The sequence below is a fragment of the Moschus berezovskii genome, chromosome 10, assembly GCF_049115385.1.
Source record: "Moschus berezovskii isolate FMDL1 chromosome 10, NW_MosBer_1.0, whole genome shotgun sequence".
Taxonomy (NCBI): Eukaryota; Metazoa; Chordata; class Mammalia; order Artiodactyla; family Moschidae; genus Moschus; species Moschus berezovskii.
Genome location: NC_142469.1, coordinates 102,176,486 through 102,193,595, shown reverse-complemented (window position 1 = coordinate 102,193,595; position 17,110 = coordinate 102,176,486). Strand labels below are relative to the sequence as shown.

The window sequence follows — 17,110 nt, the reverse complement described above, 5'->3', positions numbered from 1 at the left end:
GATGACCCCATGGTTCCCTCCTGGCAGGGCCGAAAGGGTGGGCCTGTGAGCAGACCCCCTCCCCGATCCAGCATGGAGAGTCACTATCAGCTGGGATTAGGAGGGACGCCTCTCAGTCTGGGGATCTCGGCTCCTCGCCTGCTTATCAAAGAGATGACCATCCTTGGCAGCGGCCTGCCTTAACCTGAATAAGATCCCGGGGGGAAGAAGACAGGACGGGCCCCTCAACAGGGAGCTGGTGGCGCGGGGCGGGGATGGGGGACACAGACCACATCTGGCAGGGAAAATCAGGAGAGGCTTCACGGAGGAGCAGGGATGTAAGCGCCGTCTTGGGCTGACCTTAGAGATTCCCAGAGGAGGCCTGAGGATAAACTGAGGTTCTGAGAAGAGCAAGCACAGGGCACTGGAGGGGAGTGGGGGGGAGGAGGAGTTGTGCAGACTCCATAAGAGAAAAGAGATGGGAGGGATGGTGGGACCCTGCCAGGCCTGGGCTTAACACCGTAGAGGCCAGAAACCAGAGCTGCTTCTAAGCAGAGGTGAGCATTAGTCACTCGATCCTGTCCAACTCTCTGTAACCCCATGGACTATAGCCCTCCAGGCTCCTCTGTCCCTGGAATTCTCCAGGCAAGAACACTGGAGTGGGTTGCCATTCCCTTCTCTGGGGGAATCTTCCTGACCTAGAGATCGAACCTGGGTCTCCTGCATTGCAGGCAGGTGTTTTTTTTTTTTTTTTTTTTTACCATCTGAGCCACCAGGGAAGCCCACTTCTAAGCAGAAGCATCCTGAAAAACAGCCCCGGGGCCTCTGGAGGGGAAAACGGACAAAGGCGCCTGGGCCTGGCCCAGCTCTCGTAAAAGCCCCGCCAGACTCTCACGTGGCCCACACCCTGCTGACACCTCTTAGGAGGAGACAGAGCCCACATCCCCTCATCAGTGCTCTCTCACTGTCCGCGACCTTGGCACAGAAACATGGGCAAAGCAGCCGCCTCAGGAAACGCAGCCCTTTCTCCCTGGCCTCTCACCAGCCTGGCCCACCCTCCCGGCCTAGCTGACGTGGGACCCCTGCCAGCCTTCCTGAGAACACGGGGTCCGGCCATTCTCACCTCTTGCTGTTTGGTTGGGGGTGGAGGCACAGCACATGACAACCCCACAGGTCTGGGGGGGGACTTTAGCTCGAGAAGGTCAAGCCTCCTCAGCTGACACCAGGTGACCGTGAAACCTGGGAAGCGTGTGGACCCACGAGGCAGCCACCAAGACCTGAACCCCCAGCCTGATCTGTGCTGGTGTCTGGACCCCACTGAGGGTGGGGCTATTTGGGACCATGAACACAGCTGAGCAGGTGAGACCCCCGCCCACCCCCCAACCAGGGAGCCGGGCTGAAGCTCCCACTGCAGGGTCACAGGCAGGCAGGGGGCCCGGGTCCCAGGGATCTTCTGGGATTCTCTTCTGGATCCCTTAGACAAGTCAGTTTGGTTCTCATGCTGGGGGTGGGGGCTGTGCTTAGTTGTTCAGTTGTGTCTGAACCCCACGGACTGTAGCCCACCAGGCTCCTCTGTTCATGGGATTCTCCAGGCAAGAACTGGAGTGGGTTGCCATGCCCTTCTCCAGGGGATCTTCCCGACCCAGGGATCGAACCTGCATCTCCTGCATCGCAGGCAGATTCTTTACCATCTGAGCCACCAGGGAGGCCTTTGAGCTCACCTTGGCCCGGAGCGGATACCAGCGGAAGGACTGTGATTCTCTATCTTCGAAGTCCCACGTGGCGAGAGGGATGATCACTTCTCCAAGAAACACCCTCCGGGTGAGCACACCCAGGTGCCACACGGACACTTGCAGCTGCCGGCTGGCCAGCTGGGTCAGCTCCACCTGGTACTGTGGAGGCAGAAAGAGATGGTGAGCCTGGGCTCACAGCTCCCGGACAATTTTTCATCTGTTTCCAACACTGCCCCTCGTTCCATACTCTATCTTTAAACTCTTAATTAATCTGGTTATTTTCTTCATGGCTACAAACCCCGCGAGTGCAGTCCAGAGCAACAGTCCACCACGCAGCGTCTTCGCCCTCTCAGAGCCAGGTGCTTCGGGGAACAAAGCTTTCGGTCCCCCGGGTCTGCCCGCCTCGGGGCAGCTCTGCACGCTGGGCGGCCCTCCTTGACCCTGTGCTGCTCTTCAGGGGCTCCCTGACTGGTGGCCCCTTCCTGACAAAACAGGATGACTCCCTTTGGCTGACTGAGGCCACAGTGCAGACAGACCTGCTTTCCATTGCCGGCAAGGCCCAGGAGGCTGGGCTGGCAGACCCCAGACTGTTAGTCTCCACGAGGTACCAGTGTCGCCGACCCCAGAGAATGAGGGTTAAGGTCACAGCCACTGTCACTCAGATCGAGTGTCACGGTTCGCCCTTCCCCGGCCCCCCACTGAGTGGTCTTCCAGGGGAGCGCCCGCACCCCGTGAAGTGCAGGAAGCCTCCCCAAGGAGTGCTGTGCCTAGAAAACTGAGGGTTGGTTTTCAGATCCTCAACTTTCACACGCACGTTCCTCAAAACTGGTGAAACCCGGGATCATACTCCTGCCCCCTGCCCCAGGGATGTGACCTCCAGGGAGCTGAACTAAGGGGTCTGAAATCCTGGTTTCCGACACACTGTTCATGATTGCTCGGCTTCTTCATCGGCCCGTCTTTTCCATCTTACGTATAATTTCTATGAAAGCCTAAAGCTGGGTCCATGTTGGGATGTTCTACATTTAGAATAAAGATCGGTTCTTCTCAATGTATCTGGGAAGCTTTATAGGATAACCAAGATACTCACAATATACTGGGAAAAACATTGTACATTGAGTTGAGATTCTGGGTGCCCTTTAACTAAGGTAGTGAAAACTTTAAAAATCAAAGTATATAATATTTATCTAAACTATACTCAATCCTCATCTTTGTCTCATTTTATAATATATGAGATATTTGTCTGCCTCTGTTCAGTACAAAACACCTTAAACCTGTGATGAGTAATTTTTTATGTAAGCTCATAATGTGTGAGGTAGCAAAGAGCTTTTCAAAATTCTGTTACGTAAGCAAAGCCACGTGAAGACCAGGGTCAGTGATTTGCTACTGGAGGAGTGTCCCAGACCAGTAGCACCTCAGGCCCCACCCACACTTACTGAATCACAAATGAAAACAAAGTTGCCAAGTGTCTGACTCTTGCAACCCCATGGACTGTAGCCTGCCAGACTCCTCTGTTCCTGGGATTCTCCAGGCAAGAGTATCGATTGGGTTGCCATTTCCTTCTACAATCTGCTTTTAAAAGCAATTCCTTGGGGAGTCCTTATGAATGTAAATTTTGTGAAGGACTGCTGGTCCATCCTGGGTCCTGGGTGTACTTTTAAGGACTCTCTAAGCTTCAACTTCCCCATTGCTAAGTGAGGATGCCAACACACGGCTCAGAGGGTACATAAAGCACTTGGTCACAGCAGGGGCACAGAAAACAATGACTATTTTCATGTACCGAGCAGGACTCCTGTGCCAGCTGCCCAGATGGCCCCTGGCTGGGAGTTCACAAATGCCCCTACTTGCCAAGGAAGGCAAACAAAGTCCTCTCTTTTCTCGGGCTTGATGCATGGAATCCCTGGGCTGACTAGCCTTCAGTGGGTACATCTCTGTGCATCTGGGCTGTCCTTCCAGCTCAAGACCTCTCACGCCTGTCTGTTATCTACACTCACCTACACTAGACATCACCTGCAAATTCTCCACCTTGTATCCCAGTGGGAGGCGGTCCCTCCCTAGTCTCTGCCCTAAGCCACCAGTCACAATTCTCAGTGCCAAAGAAAATAGAAACCTAAACAATTCTTCCTGAATTATTTTTTTAGTTGTTGTTCCAACTCCTTTCAACCCCATGGACTGCAGCACGCCAGGCTTCCCTGTCCTTCACTATCTCCTGGAGTTTAGTCAAACTCAGGTCCACTGACTCAGTGACGCCATCCAACCATCTCATCCTCTGTCATCCCCTTCTCCTCCTGCCCTCAATCTTTCCCAGCATCAGGGTCTTTTCCAATGAATTGGTTCTTTGCATCAAGTGGCCAAAATATTAGAGCTTCATAAAAGAAGAGACGTGGGTCTGCCAGATACTATGACAAAGAAGTACTTTCACAAAGCTGTTAACTCAGCAGTTTCATTTACAGGGCCCCTGGTTTGACGATACCTCTCTGACAGTCATAGAAATTCAACAGAACAGACCAATTTCAGAAACTGAAGTGAAGTCGCTCAGTTGTGTCCGACTCTTTGCTGTCCCAAGGACTGTAGACTACCAGGCTCCTCCGTCCATGGGATTTTCCAGGCAAGGGTACTGGAGTGGGTTGCCATTTCCTTCTCCTTTAGAAACTGCGAGGCAGCCTATTTCCTTTTCACCATTGTCTCACAAATCATTAATCCAAAGCCATGCACCAGTCCATCAGACTCAGCGCTTTGTCTGTACAAAGGCTGAAATTTATTTTCTACCACTTGCCACTGATTGACAGAGCCCTGCCGGAATGTTTCCGTGTCTGCAGTTACATTTAACTGACTCAAGAGTTTGGAGGAACCACTGGCTGGACTCTGGCCCCAGAAGCCCAGCCCGGGATGGGGACACTCAGCCCAGGTGCGTTTGCCCAGCAAGTACCTTCAAGGTCTCCTGAAAGGTCGGCTCCACCGTGTTCTTCTGCACGCCGGTCTTGCGTTTTCCCTGGGATGATCTGTCAGGCAGCAGATAGGTCTTGATGTACCTGGTGGCCAAATGCAGACAGCCAGGGGTGAGAGCCCAGCGTGTGGGGCAGGCAAAGGGTTCAGGAGGAGAACTGCAAGTCAGCGGTTTCTTTAAGGCCGCTTCCCGCTGCATCTGGGGTTGCCCCAGTGACAGTGCTGGGCGCACAGTCCCCGTTTACAGTCTCTGGCTATAATCCTCCGGAATGTTTCTGGGGGCGCGAAGCCCCCTGCTTCTCTCATGCCCCCGTCCTTGGATCTGGATCACTCGTCACGCTCCATCACTCGTCACTGGTGATGTCCCAGGAAGCAGGGGCTCCCTGGGGGCTCGGTGGGCGGCAGGTTTCTCATCCACCTGGATCCTGAGGCCTGTGCCAGCTTGCCCTCACTCCGCCTGCCTCTTCTCCCCAACCAGCAAGAAAAAACGTGGAAACACAAAGTGCTCTTCCTGCGGGGCCTCGGACACTGCATCCTGAAAGCTGAGGACCGGCCTCCCTGGGCCCCTCTCCCTGGCTCTGGAGGCGGCCCGCCCCCTGGAGCCCCGTCCCAGGCTGACCCCTCCGCTCGGGTCCTGAGACTGTCCTTCCGGGCTCTTCCGGCAGTGGCACTGATGGCAGGGACACCACATGCCCAGGTCCCGAAGGGTTAGAGACCAGCTCTGCTCTCCAAAAACAACAGCGAGCAGGAGCCCTCCCCCGATCGGGGTCCCCACTGGAGCCCCAGCCTCAGGCCTCTGCTTCCCTTTCAGTCACGCTTCTTACAGAGCAGGACTCAAGGCTCATCACCAATACCTCACTGTTGGCTGACTCAGATCGCTGATCATTACGAGACCTCACACATTGGAAAACAAGAGATATCAAATATACCTGTACAGCATAAAGCTTTATAATAAAAGACACACCCACGTTACCTAGTTAAGTCCTCTATTTCCTTTCTTGTCATCGTCTGGATGTTCTGTTACTGAGATTTGGAGTATTGATATGTCCAACCATTACTGTAGAACTATTAGTTAGCCAAAAAAGTTCATTTTCGTATTCATTGGAAGAACTGATGCTGAAGCTGAAACTCCAATACTTTGACCACCTGATGTGAAGAACTGACTCATTTGAAAAGACCCTGATGCTGGGAAAGATTGAGGGCAGGAGGAGAAGGGGACGATAGAGGATGAGATGGCTGGATGGCATCACCGACTCGATGGATATGAGTTCGGGTGGACTCCGGGAGTTGGTGATGGACAGGGAGGCCTGGCTTGCTGCGATTCATGGGGTCGCAAAGAGTCAGACACGACTGAGCGACTGAACTGAACTACCCAATATGAACTCAATATTTCTCTCTTCAATTCTGTCAGTTTTTGCTTCTTATATCTTGATGATCTGTTATTAGATGTACAGACATTTAGGATCATTTTATCATCTTGTTGTACTGAGCCTTTTACGAATATATAACGTCCTTTATCTCTTGTAATCTTTTTAGACTTAAAGCCTGTTTGTCTGATAATGGTACAGCCACCTCGGTAACCATCTGTATGGAATATCTTCCCTTTGTGTCTTTAGATCTCAAGGGAGTCTCTTGTAGATGGTATATAGTTACATTCTCTGTTTTTATCCATTCTGCCAGTTTCTGTGTTTTGATTGGACAGTCTAATTCATTTTTCTTTAAATTAACTACTAATTGCATTTGCATGCATGTTCAGTCATGTCTGACTCTTTGTGACCCTTTGGTCTGTAGCCCACCAGGCTCCTTTGTCCATGGGATTCCCCAGGCAAGAAGATTGGAGTGGGTTGCCATTTCCTCCTCCAGGGGATCCTCCCAACCCAGAGATCAAACCTGTGTCGACTGATAAATATTAATACTTACACCTGTCATTTGCTTTTTTTTTTGCCTTACAGCTTTTGTGCTCTCCGTATTCTTTTGTGTTTACCTGATTTTCTGTGGTGAAACATTTAAATTCCTTTCTTGCTTGTTTTCTTTTGGTTTTCTATAGCTATTTTCTTTATAGTTACTAAGATGTTAACTTTGCATTTAACATCTTAAAGTTATATTACTAATTGAATTCACACCATGTTAACCTTAACAACATAATCAAACCTGGGTCTCTTACGTCTCCTGCATTGGCAAGCAGGTTCTTTATCACCAGTGCTGCCTGGGAAGCTCACGTGTCCAAACACAGAGAGTAATGATTCTTTTAAATGCATTAGTCTCTTAAATTATGTCAAAGACCAAGTGTGACAAGCCAAAATGACACCCATAATCTTTCAAAAGGTAGTAGTGTCCGAGGTCACATGAAAAACCAAAAGTGGAATTACCTCCCACTGTTTACAATTATGCTACCTTTTGTAACTGCCAGTCTATTTGCCACGATTCGGGTCTTTATGTTTTCATTTGTGTTGAGTTACTGCCTAGTGTCCTTTCGTTTCACTTCCAGGGTCATCTTGAGCATTTCTTGCAGGGCAGGGCAGAGGGTAAGGTGCTCCCTTAGCTCCCCTTTAGCTGAGAACGCTGCGACCTCTGCCTCACTTCTGAAGGGCAGTTTTGCTGTGTGTTTCGCCTCCTTTCAGCACTCACTGCTTCTGTCTCTTTAGCACCTACTGCCTTCTGTCCTCCAAAGTGTCTGATGAGAAGCCTGCTGATATTCTAACTGGGGAGTCCCTAGTACTGACAATTCACTTCTTTCTTGCTGCTTTCAAGACTGTCTTTCAAATGTTTGCTTATAATGTGTCTCAGTGTGGGCCTCTGAGTTCATCATCCTTGGAGTTCAAAGAGCTTCCCTGATGTTTATGTCTTTCATCAAATTTGGGAAGTTTTTAGCCATTATTTTTTCACGTTTTCCCTCTGCTCCATGCTTTCTCTCGTCTCCTTTTGGTACGTATGTTGCCTTTGTCGGTTCACTTCATGGTGTCCCAAAGGTCCTTTAGGTTCTGTTTGCTTTTCTTTAATCTTTTTTCTTTCTGTTCCTCAGACTCAGGAATTCCATCATCCTGTCTTCAAGTTCACCTATTCTTTCTTACACCTGCTCATACCTACCTTTGAATTCCTCTAGTGAAATTTTCCCTTCAATTCTTGTAGCTTTCACAGTTCCAGAATTGTTTTCTTTTTAGGTTTTCTATCTCTTTATTGATATTTCTATTTTGTTCATACATCTTTTTTTTTTTTTTTCAATTTTCTCCACGTCTTTCTTTAGTTCTTTGAGCATCCTTAAAACTGTTGCTTGAAAGTCTTGTTGAGTAAACCCACCATCAGCTCTTCTTCAGAGAAAGCTTCTGTTGTTTTCTTCTTTCCCTTTGAATGAGCTATACTCTCCTGTTTCAGGGGGTAGTTTTGGGACAATGATTATTCCAATTTTCCTGGATCAGAAGGTATAGATAGGGGCATAATAGAAGTTAAGACTAGAAAGACAGGAGGGATTTGCGATGGAGAGCCAGAGTGCTTTAGCAATGCACTGAGGAGCTACTGAAGGTTTCAGAGCAGAATAGAGTTTGATTGGACCAACAAAGTATTCCTTTCTCCTAACTGGTACTAAAAATGTTCCATGTTGGGGAAGGAAAAAACCAAAATGTGGGGCTTGCTTTAAACCATACACAGAAAATCAGTTCCAGCTCTAATATGAAAGTATCTAAGTTTGAAAAAACTCCAATAGAAGATAACAGAGAAGAATGTATTTAAAATTTTGAGGTGGAATTCTCCTACAAACTCAAAAGGCAGACATTTTAAAGGGAAAAAAGGATAAATTGGACATTACCAAATTCTCTACAAGAAAAGTTATCACGATGTTAGAAAACAAGTAAATAGCTAGGAGAAGACATGTGAGATACTCATAACCAGTGGAGAACTGTATTGAAGGTGGATTTTTAAAAAGCCAAACCCCTGTAAATAAATTTTCAAATGAAAATTTGACAGAAAATTGGACAAAAGATATGGATGGGGAGTTCACAAAAGAGGAGTGTCCCTCAAGTGATGGATGCATGTATAAAGTTGCTCATCTTTGTCATTAATCAGGGAGTTGCATGCTAAAATAATTATATCAATTCATATCTACCAATTGGAAGAAAATTAATCTGTTTATGGGTTGTGTGGATAGAATTTTATTTTTCCTGCATGGAAAATCAAAATTTCCAGCACCATTTACTGAATTTCATGCTTTCCACATTGATTATTAATAGCCTCTTGATCATTTATGTTCTCATATATCCTAAGATCTGTATCTGGACTTTTGCTTCTGCTCTATTGACCTCCTGTCTGTCCTTGCATCCATGACGCATTGTTTGAATTACTAAGCTTTATAATAATTATTAACATGTCTTTTTGTTCTTACTATTGCCTTGGTTATTCTCAGACTTTCACTTTTCCATATACATTTTAGAATCAATAAAGCTATTATCATATGCCAAAACTTAGACAAAGAAACTTACGGATTGCACTTTTTCTTCTTTTCCTCCCCAAAGGCAAGGTTCTTACAGGCTCTGATGCATATTTCTAAAGAGTGAGTTCTGCGGCAGTAACGAATGGCAAATTCTATCTCCCCAGTGACATTAGCATTGTCAAAATTGCCCATCTCTGTGCAAGTGCTGTTAATGCTGATTAAACTTCCCTGAAAGGAAGAACGACAGATATAACAAGTTACTTCACAGCGAATCAATGTGTGTTTTTGCAGTTCTGGTTTCAAGATATCAAATAAATCAAAATTCATACAGAGCACGCATCCTGACTCACATTACGTTAATAACACGCCATCTTGTACTTTGCACAATAACTTGCCGCATTTTCTGTCCTAAGGAGATGAGGACACGACTCTGAGGAAACTCTGGGAGATAGTGAAGGATACAGAAGCCTGGAGGCTACAGTCCATGGGCTTGCAAGGAGTCCGACGTGAGCAACAGAAACAAGCAGATGAGGAATCCTCAGAAGGGCTGGTCTTGCCCAGATACACTGTTTGCCTAGACATAAAGGTTACACAATCTCATTCCTGAATACAAACCACTTGGGAAGACGTAAACTATCTCCTGTGCAACTCTGCAAAGATAAATCTTCAAGGGCAGATAACATCCATGGTACGAATAGCCCTGTGGAGGGCAGCACAGTCTGCGGGCCAAGTGATTGGGAATTCCACAAAGCTGGATTCAATTGCTACTCATTAGCCTGTGAAAGTCCAAATGGAAAAATGAATACTGTCCTCATAGGGTTGTGGTAAGAAGTAAATGGACTAGTGAAGTGAAGTTGCTCAGTCGTGTCCGACTCTTAGCGACCTCATGGACTGCAGCCTACCAGGCTCCTCCGTCCATGTGATTTTCTAGGCAAGAGTACTGGAGTGGGGTGCCACTGCCTTCTCCAGAGTATATAAAATATAGTCAAGGCTATGGTCTTTCCAGTAGTCATGTATGGATGTGAGAGTTGGACCATAAAGAAGGCTGAGTGCTGAAGAACTGATGTTTTTGAACTGTGAGGCTGGAGAAGACTGTTGAGAATCCATTGGATTGCAATGAGATCAAACCAGTCAACCCTAAGAAAAATCAACTCTGAATATTCACTGGAAGGACTGATGCTAAAACCAAAGCTCCAATCCTTTGGCCACCTGATGCGAAGAGCTGACTCATTGGAGAAGACCCTGATGCTGGGAAAGACTGAAGGCAAAGGGAGAAGAGGGTGGCAGAGGATGAGGTGGTTGGATGACATCACTGACTCAGTGGGTATGGGACTGAGCAAACTCTGGGAGACACAGAAAGACAGGGAAGCCTGGCATGCTGCAGTCCATGGGGTTGCAAAGAGTTGGACACGACTTGGCGACTGAACAACATCAACAGTGTAAAATATGCAAAGGCAGTAATAAGTTGTGTCTCAATTGTTGCGGGTCCCCAGAACGAAAAACAAAAGCAGCATAAGCGAGGGTGCTCGAGGCAGAGATGATGTGGAGATTCAGTGGCACTGAAAGAAGAAACCGACTGACCGCTGTTCAGTCTGCTTAAGTCTTTGCCGCCCTTGGCATGCCACCAGTCTCAGGGCTGACCCTACAGACAGACGGAGTTCAACATGACTGCCATTCTCCCAGCGGGCTCCTCACCACTGTAAAACATCCTGGGGAAAACAAAGGAAAAAAACAAGAGGAAAGCCTGAGCCTCTCTCACTAGAGAGCGATGAAAACAAAACCAAGAACTCCGAACCTGAACTAACTCACGCCAAGAACCCGACCAACTTGGCCACACCCAGGTCCTGGCCCTGAAACGTGTTATCTGCCTACACCCACACAACTGTTGGGGTGGGAAATGTGTTTTAAACGTTACACACTCAGAAAGGCATGGAGCGGTCAGACCACACGGATGAGGGAGGCACCAGAGTAAAGACGGAAGATGAACGAGAGGGAGGCTTGGCCAGAGGTCTGAGCTGCTCCAGAGATGAATGGAGGCGTTAAGAGTTCTGATAATCAACCTGGCACTCCTGGCAGGCCTCCGCCCTGGGCCACATCAGACTAGATTGTACTCCAGCGACTCTGCTGCCAAGAACAAGCTGCTGCTGTTGTTCAGCGGCTAAGTTGTGTCCAGCTCTTTGCGATCTCACGGACCGCAGCACCCAGGCTCCTCTGGTCCTCCACTGTCTCCCAGAGTTTGTTCAGACTCATGTCAACTGAGTCAGTGATGCTGTCGAACCAACCTCATCCAAAGAGTCGGCTCTTCCCATCAGATGGCCAAAGAACTGGGGGCTTCGGCATCAGTCCTTCCAATGAGTATTCAGGGTTGATTTCCTTAAGGATTGTAGAACAAGTAGAAAACTGAATTAAACAACAAACACGGCTCCAAGGCTTCCAGGGCAGCCAGGAGGCCAGGGGCCCTGACGCTAAAGAGAAGTACAGTGAGGTGAGCCTGTGGTCCTGGCTGTGTTTCTCTTGGAGGCATCTGTCCTTCAGTGGGCACCTGGGCAGGAAGGCTGAGAGGCTCCAGAGCCGGGCACAGTGAACAGCCCAGGTGTCCAGAACTTGAGGAGAAAAGGGAGCCGTGTGGGGGTGAGAGTGACGCTTGATGCCGCTTTTCCCTCAGGGTCCTGGCTGAGGTGGAAGGTGAGCAGCTTAGGAATGCCTTCAGAAGTTCCATCTTGTTAGAAAGAGGAAACTGGAGTCCAAGTTCCCCACACAGGGGGAGGGGCTTGGTAACTGCCCAGCCGCTCAGCTGGGACACTCAGGGGCTTTCCTCCTGGGAGTCCGAGGCCCCTGGAGTGGACCAGTCCTCGCAGGGGCTGAAACCCAGCCCCGAGTGAGCTCAGCACCAGATGGGCCAAGACTGGTGGCCTGCACCCTGGAGCAAAAGCAGGTCTCCTTGCGGATCACGTCCCTCTCTCCCAGGTGACTGGAACCGGGGGACAGCATGTCTCTGCCTCGGTCCCATCTCCATCGCCCATTCAGTGCCTGGCTCGTCGTAAATCCTCAGTAAGCATTTATGAAGGGAATAAAGAAAGTACGTGAAGTATTTTGATTTAAAAAGTTCTCTCCAGGACTTTCCCTGGTGGTCCAGTGATTAAGGGTTCGCCTTACGATGCAGGGGACGTGGGTTCGATCCCTGGTCAGGGAACTATAACCCTTCCCCCTACCCCCCAAGTTGCAGGGCAGCTAACCTGCGAGCCTCACACCCCAGTTAGAGAGTCCGTATGCCGCAACTAAGACCCGGTATAGCCAGATAAATAAATGCGTTTTAATTCTCGGGGAAAATAAGAAGTTCTGCCTGCAAATTCTGTGGTGTGATGGTTACACACCTTGTCCTGAAGAAGCGGTAGACTTGAGCGAGAGGACTCGGCTGCAAGTCCTGACCTTGGGTGACTTTCCTTATATCCCTCAGCTGCAGATTCCAGAGGGAAAGGGTTTAAAAATACAACTACCTGGGGACTTCCCTGGTGGTCCAGAGGTTACGATTCTGTATGCTGCCAATGCAGGGGATTCAGGTTCGATCCTTGGTCAGGGAACAAAGTCCCACGTGTCATACAGCTTGACCAAAAGATTAAATGAAACAAAACAAAACCCTACATGCAGGCACGTCATAATAAAATTGCTGAAAATCCAGGACAAGAAGGGAAATCTTAAAAGTAAAGGAAAAGAAGCTATGCTACCGTCCATGGAAGAAATAAAAGGAGCAGGAGAGGGTGGAATCCAACCCCTGCTGGGGAAATGGGCACCTTCTGTCTGGGCAGGAAGGGGAGTTGGGTGGGTACAAATCTAAGCAGGTTAACTTTGGTGTCAGGAGGATTCAAGAATTACAGGCATATATATATATATATATTTTTTGAGAAGTGGGAAGGGAGGATTACTTGTTAAGAATGAGGAGAAAGAGTGGGAAGAAGTTCTGAGTGAAGTGAAAGTCGCTCAGTCGTGTCTGACTCTTTGTGACCCCGTGGACTATACAGTCCATGGAATTCTCCAGGCCAGAATACTGGAGTGGGTAGCCTTTCCCTTCTCTAGGGGATCTTCCCAATCCAGGGATCGAACCCAGGTCTCCCATGTTGCAGGTGGATTCTTTACCAGCTGAGTCACCAGGGAAGCCCATTGAAGAAGGGGCTGGAGACTGAGTCTCCCAGAGAAACACGTCAGCATGGCTGGTCCCGTGGGCGTATTTGGAGCTGGTGACATGGCAGGGCAGACCTGACCCCTCACACTCACACTGGGCTTCAGGCCTGCCCTACTATGTGCACAGCTGTTCAGGGGCAGGTATGTGTATTCAGCACAGCTGACTCAGCCAGCGTGGTGTCCAGAATTCTAAAGCAGCCAGGAAGCACTAGAAACACTCATCCTTCATTGTGTAAGATAAGCAGAGGTCAAAGAAGGTTGAGACCCACCCAAAAATTACAGGGCAAATCAGAAGTAGCAACTGGAAGTGGGCCCGGGGATCTTCATTCCTTGGGCAGTTGACTAATGGCAGTGTCTCTGAATAACTCAACAGCCTATCTGCTTGGCGGGGAAAGTGCGGCCGCGGACAGTGAAAGGCCAGCAGGGTGCGTCCTGTGGTCTTCATTCTTTCAGCGATAACTCGGGACTTCACCACTGGGAGGGTTTTCCCTGTAGACAGACCAGGATCTCCGAGCAAGCTGAGCCTCCGAGCAGTAAACAGGGCTGATCGAGAGGCGCTGGCCTGGACGAGCACCTAAGAACTTGGCCTGACTTTTATTAGCACCCGGGGCTCTGACTGGTTGTGAAAAGAGAAGTCTCAGCAAAAGGCAAAGGAGCTCGTTAAAGCGGGCAGGGAGCCTGTGGCGACTTTCTCTGAAGGTCACGCATTATCTGCTGTAACCGCAAGCAAGGCCTCCTGATGCCCTTTGATTTTCACAAAGGTAGAAATCAAGGAAAGTCAACTGAAACCACAGCTATGTTAAAACAAATAAATAGATAAATCTTGATTTCCCCAAGAGCATGGGGAGAGCATTACTGCAGATAAGTCAGACAGCGGTGGTGGAGCCAGACAGACATCCCCCTGGGCCCTGACACTTAGAGGCTGTGTGATCTTGAGCACTTTTCTCATCCTCCACAGCCTCGGTTTCCTGATCTGTAAAGTGGGGATCTATTTCATAGGATTGGTGTAAGGCTCAATGGCTATTCTGTGTAAAAAACTGAGTACCATGCCTAGGCTTAGTGAGTTTATTCAGCTTTTGAAATCAAATGATGTTGTCACTCCTTGTAAGCTGAGCGGATCATTTCCTTTTTTTTTTTCCTTTTTCTTTTCTTTTCCTTTTTACTCTGAAATATATTGAAAAGTCCCTATAATGGGTAGGTATAATTAAATAATTATTAAACACCCACATACTCACCACTCAATGTAAGAAAGATTAAACCGGGGCTATGGAAATGCTCCGTGGCCCCTTCCTTATCTGACTCCCTCTATTCCTGCTCCCGAGTCAAGGGTGTTTCAAGTTTTTCTGTTTATCATCTTTGGTTTTCTGTCTGGTTTTATTACACGTGTAGATATCCCCTCCAAACAACATATTGATTCATTTTGACTGATCTTGGAATTTATATAATTAAAATCATACTGTGTACATATTCTCCAGTAGTTTTCTTTCTTGATATCAAGTTTTAAAAATTCATCTATACAGTTAGGTGTAGCTTTAGGTCATTAATTGTCACTCCCAGGGTCCACTGGATGAATAGGCTATAATATATTTATTTTTATGTTTTTCTATGTCTTTCTTTTTACATGCAAGAGCATCTGTATAGATACTTAAGTTATTCAACAACATTTTAATTAAAAGATGTTTGCTCCTTGGAAGGAAAGCTATGACCAACCTAGACAGCATATTAAAAAGCAGAGACATCACTTTGTCAACATGGGTCCATCTAGTCAAAGCTATGGTTTTTCTAGTAGTCATGTATGGATGTGAGAGTTGGATCATAAAGAAGGCTGAGCACCGAAGAACTGATGTTTTTGAACTGTGGTGCTGGAGAAGACGCTTGAGAGTCCCTTGCACTTCAAGGAGATCAAACCAGTCAATTTAAAGGAAATCAACCCTGAATATTCATTGGAAGGACTGATACTGAAACTCCAATCCTTTGGCCACCTGACGTGAAGAGCCGACTCACTGGAGAGACCCTAATGCTGGGAAAGGTTGAGGGCAACAGAAGGGGATGACAGAGGATGAGATGATAGACTGGCCTCACAGACTCAATGGCGATGAGTCTGAGCAAATTAGCCTGGCATGCTGCGGTTCATGGTACTGCAGAGAGTTGGACACGACTGAGCCACTAAACAACAACAACAAAGGTTGATACGGGCATATAGCTAAAATACAACGCTCTTTTTAAGAAAGTCAGCGCAATCAGAGAAGTTCAGAAATACTCAAGGAAAATGGAAGTTTCCAAAACCCCAGCGAGCACAGTGAGATGGGTGGGGTGAGTGCTCTGAGACAGTTCCCACTTAGAAGCGACCCAAATGCCAGGATAATCCTCCAGGTCTCAGACTGACATTTACGAGAAACAACTAGGGAGCTGGAGCTTTACTTCAGTGACTGCAAATCGCTCCAGCAGCCACGCTCCATCCAGATTCAGGGGGCCCAGATGTGCATTCCTGGCACATGGTCACTCCTCCAGTCACAACCTCAGCTCCAGGGCAAACGCCAGCTGCATGAAAACACTGACAGAAATGCATGGATTTTTTCCAAAACAGAAGTGAAGGCGTAATCGAACATCAGAGGGGACCTCTGATATAATTTTTTTCTTCCAGGGAATTGCTAAAAATGTCACCGCATGTTTCCTCACGCTGCCAACACTTAGTTCCTGAGGACGAGAGGAGTTTTTTTTTTTTTAAGAACTGGGATTTTTCTGCTCACAAACATTACATGTTTATGGAGAACATGCAGAAAACACAGAAAAGACCAAGAAAATTTAAGAGGAAAGCTGCTGCTGCAGCTGCTGCTAAGTCGCTTCAGTCGTGTCCGACTCTGTGCGATCACTATTCTCAACTTTTTGATACAATCCTTTCAATTGTTTTACAGTGTCTATAGTACATTCATTTTGCTTTTCTAATTATGTGCTACTGTAATACCATTTTGTAACTTAATATTTTTGTTTATCACTATTTTCGATATTCTTTTCAATATCCTTCAACCACATTACTTTTAATAGTTGCAAGGTATTCCTCCAAATAAATGTACTGTAATTTATTTAACCACTGCCTTATTTTAGACATTTTGGCTAATTCCAGCTTTTCAAACTTAAAAAAAGTTGTTAAGATAAACAACGCCGCCCTCAACATCCACACATACATACTTTTTGGCAAAGATCATGATGATGCCTAAAGAAAAGTTTCTGTAACTAAAATAGCTTGGGTGAAAGAGAGCATGCAGCTTGAAGCCTGAGACATATATTGCTGGTTTCCTTCCATCCAGTTCAACCAGCAGTTTATCGAACACCTGCCTCTCCACATGCTCGCCAACACTGAGCTGTGTCACTTCTTAAGTTTGCTAAAATGGTCCCCAAACTGCACTTGTTCTAATTTTGCACTGATTTAACTGCTCAGGAAGTTGAGTGCTTCCTCTGTTTATTGTCCGTTTGTGTTCTTACTTTTGAAATAAGCAGAGATTTAATAAGCTTTTTCTAGCCCCAACTTCCTGTTTCTCAGAAGGGGAGGCGACATTTCTTTGGGTAAGAAACAAAACTGTTCTTGGATTTGTGGGAGTTTAGTTTTCTCAAACACACACTGCTTCGGTCTAAGGGGAACAGGTTAAGATTGAATGTCGAATAATTCAATCTCATGATGATAAATGTTGACGGTACAAATCAGAGAAGATTTTAGAAGAAAGGGCAAAGAGAGCATCAGGTTGACTTTGCACCGTAATTCGGAGGGACTTTCCCAAGTAACAGTCTCAGTGAGACACGCACACTCCCACATCCTGTTACCCCAGCACCCTCCCCCCAACCCCCCACCCACTCT

General features: G+C 47.4%; 1 protein-coding gene across 5 annotated transcripts in view; it reads right to left on the bottom strand.

The window, feature by feature from the left end:
• SYTL3 (synaptotagmin like 3) overlaps positions 1 to 17,110 on the bottom strand; it is a 100,034-nt gene that overhangs the window by 4,213 nt on the left and 78,711 nt on the right. For all 5 annotated transcript variants that reach the window (XM_088840869.1, XM_055433085.2, XM_088840870.1 and 2 more), the window contains 3 exons: positions 9,128 to 9,306; positions 4,639 to 4,741; positions 1,701 to 1,871 (listed from right to left, as the gene is read on the bottom strand). In XM_088840869.1, coding sequence (XP_088696995.1) covers positions 1,701 to 1,871; positions 4,639 to 4,741; positions 9,128 to 9,306 — 453 coding nt within the window. The remainder of the gene's footprint in view (positions 1 to 1,700; positions 1,872 to 4,638; positions 4,742 to 9,127; positions 9,307 to 17,110) is intronic.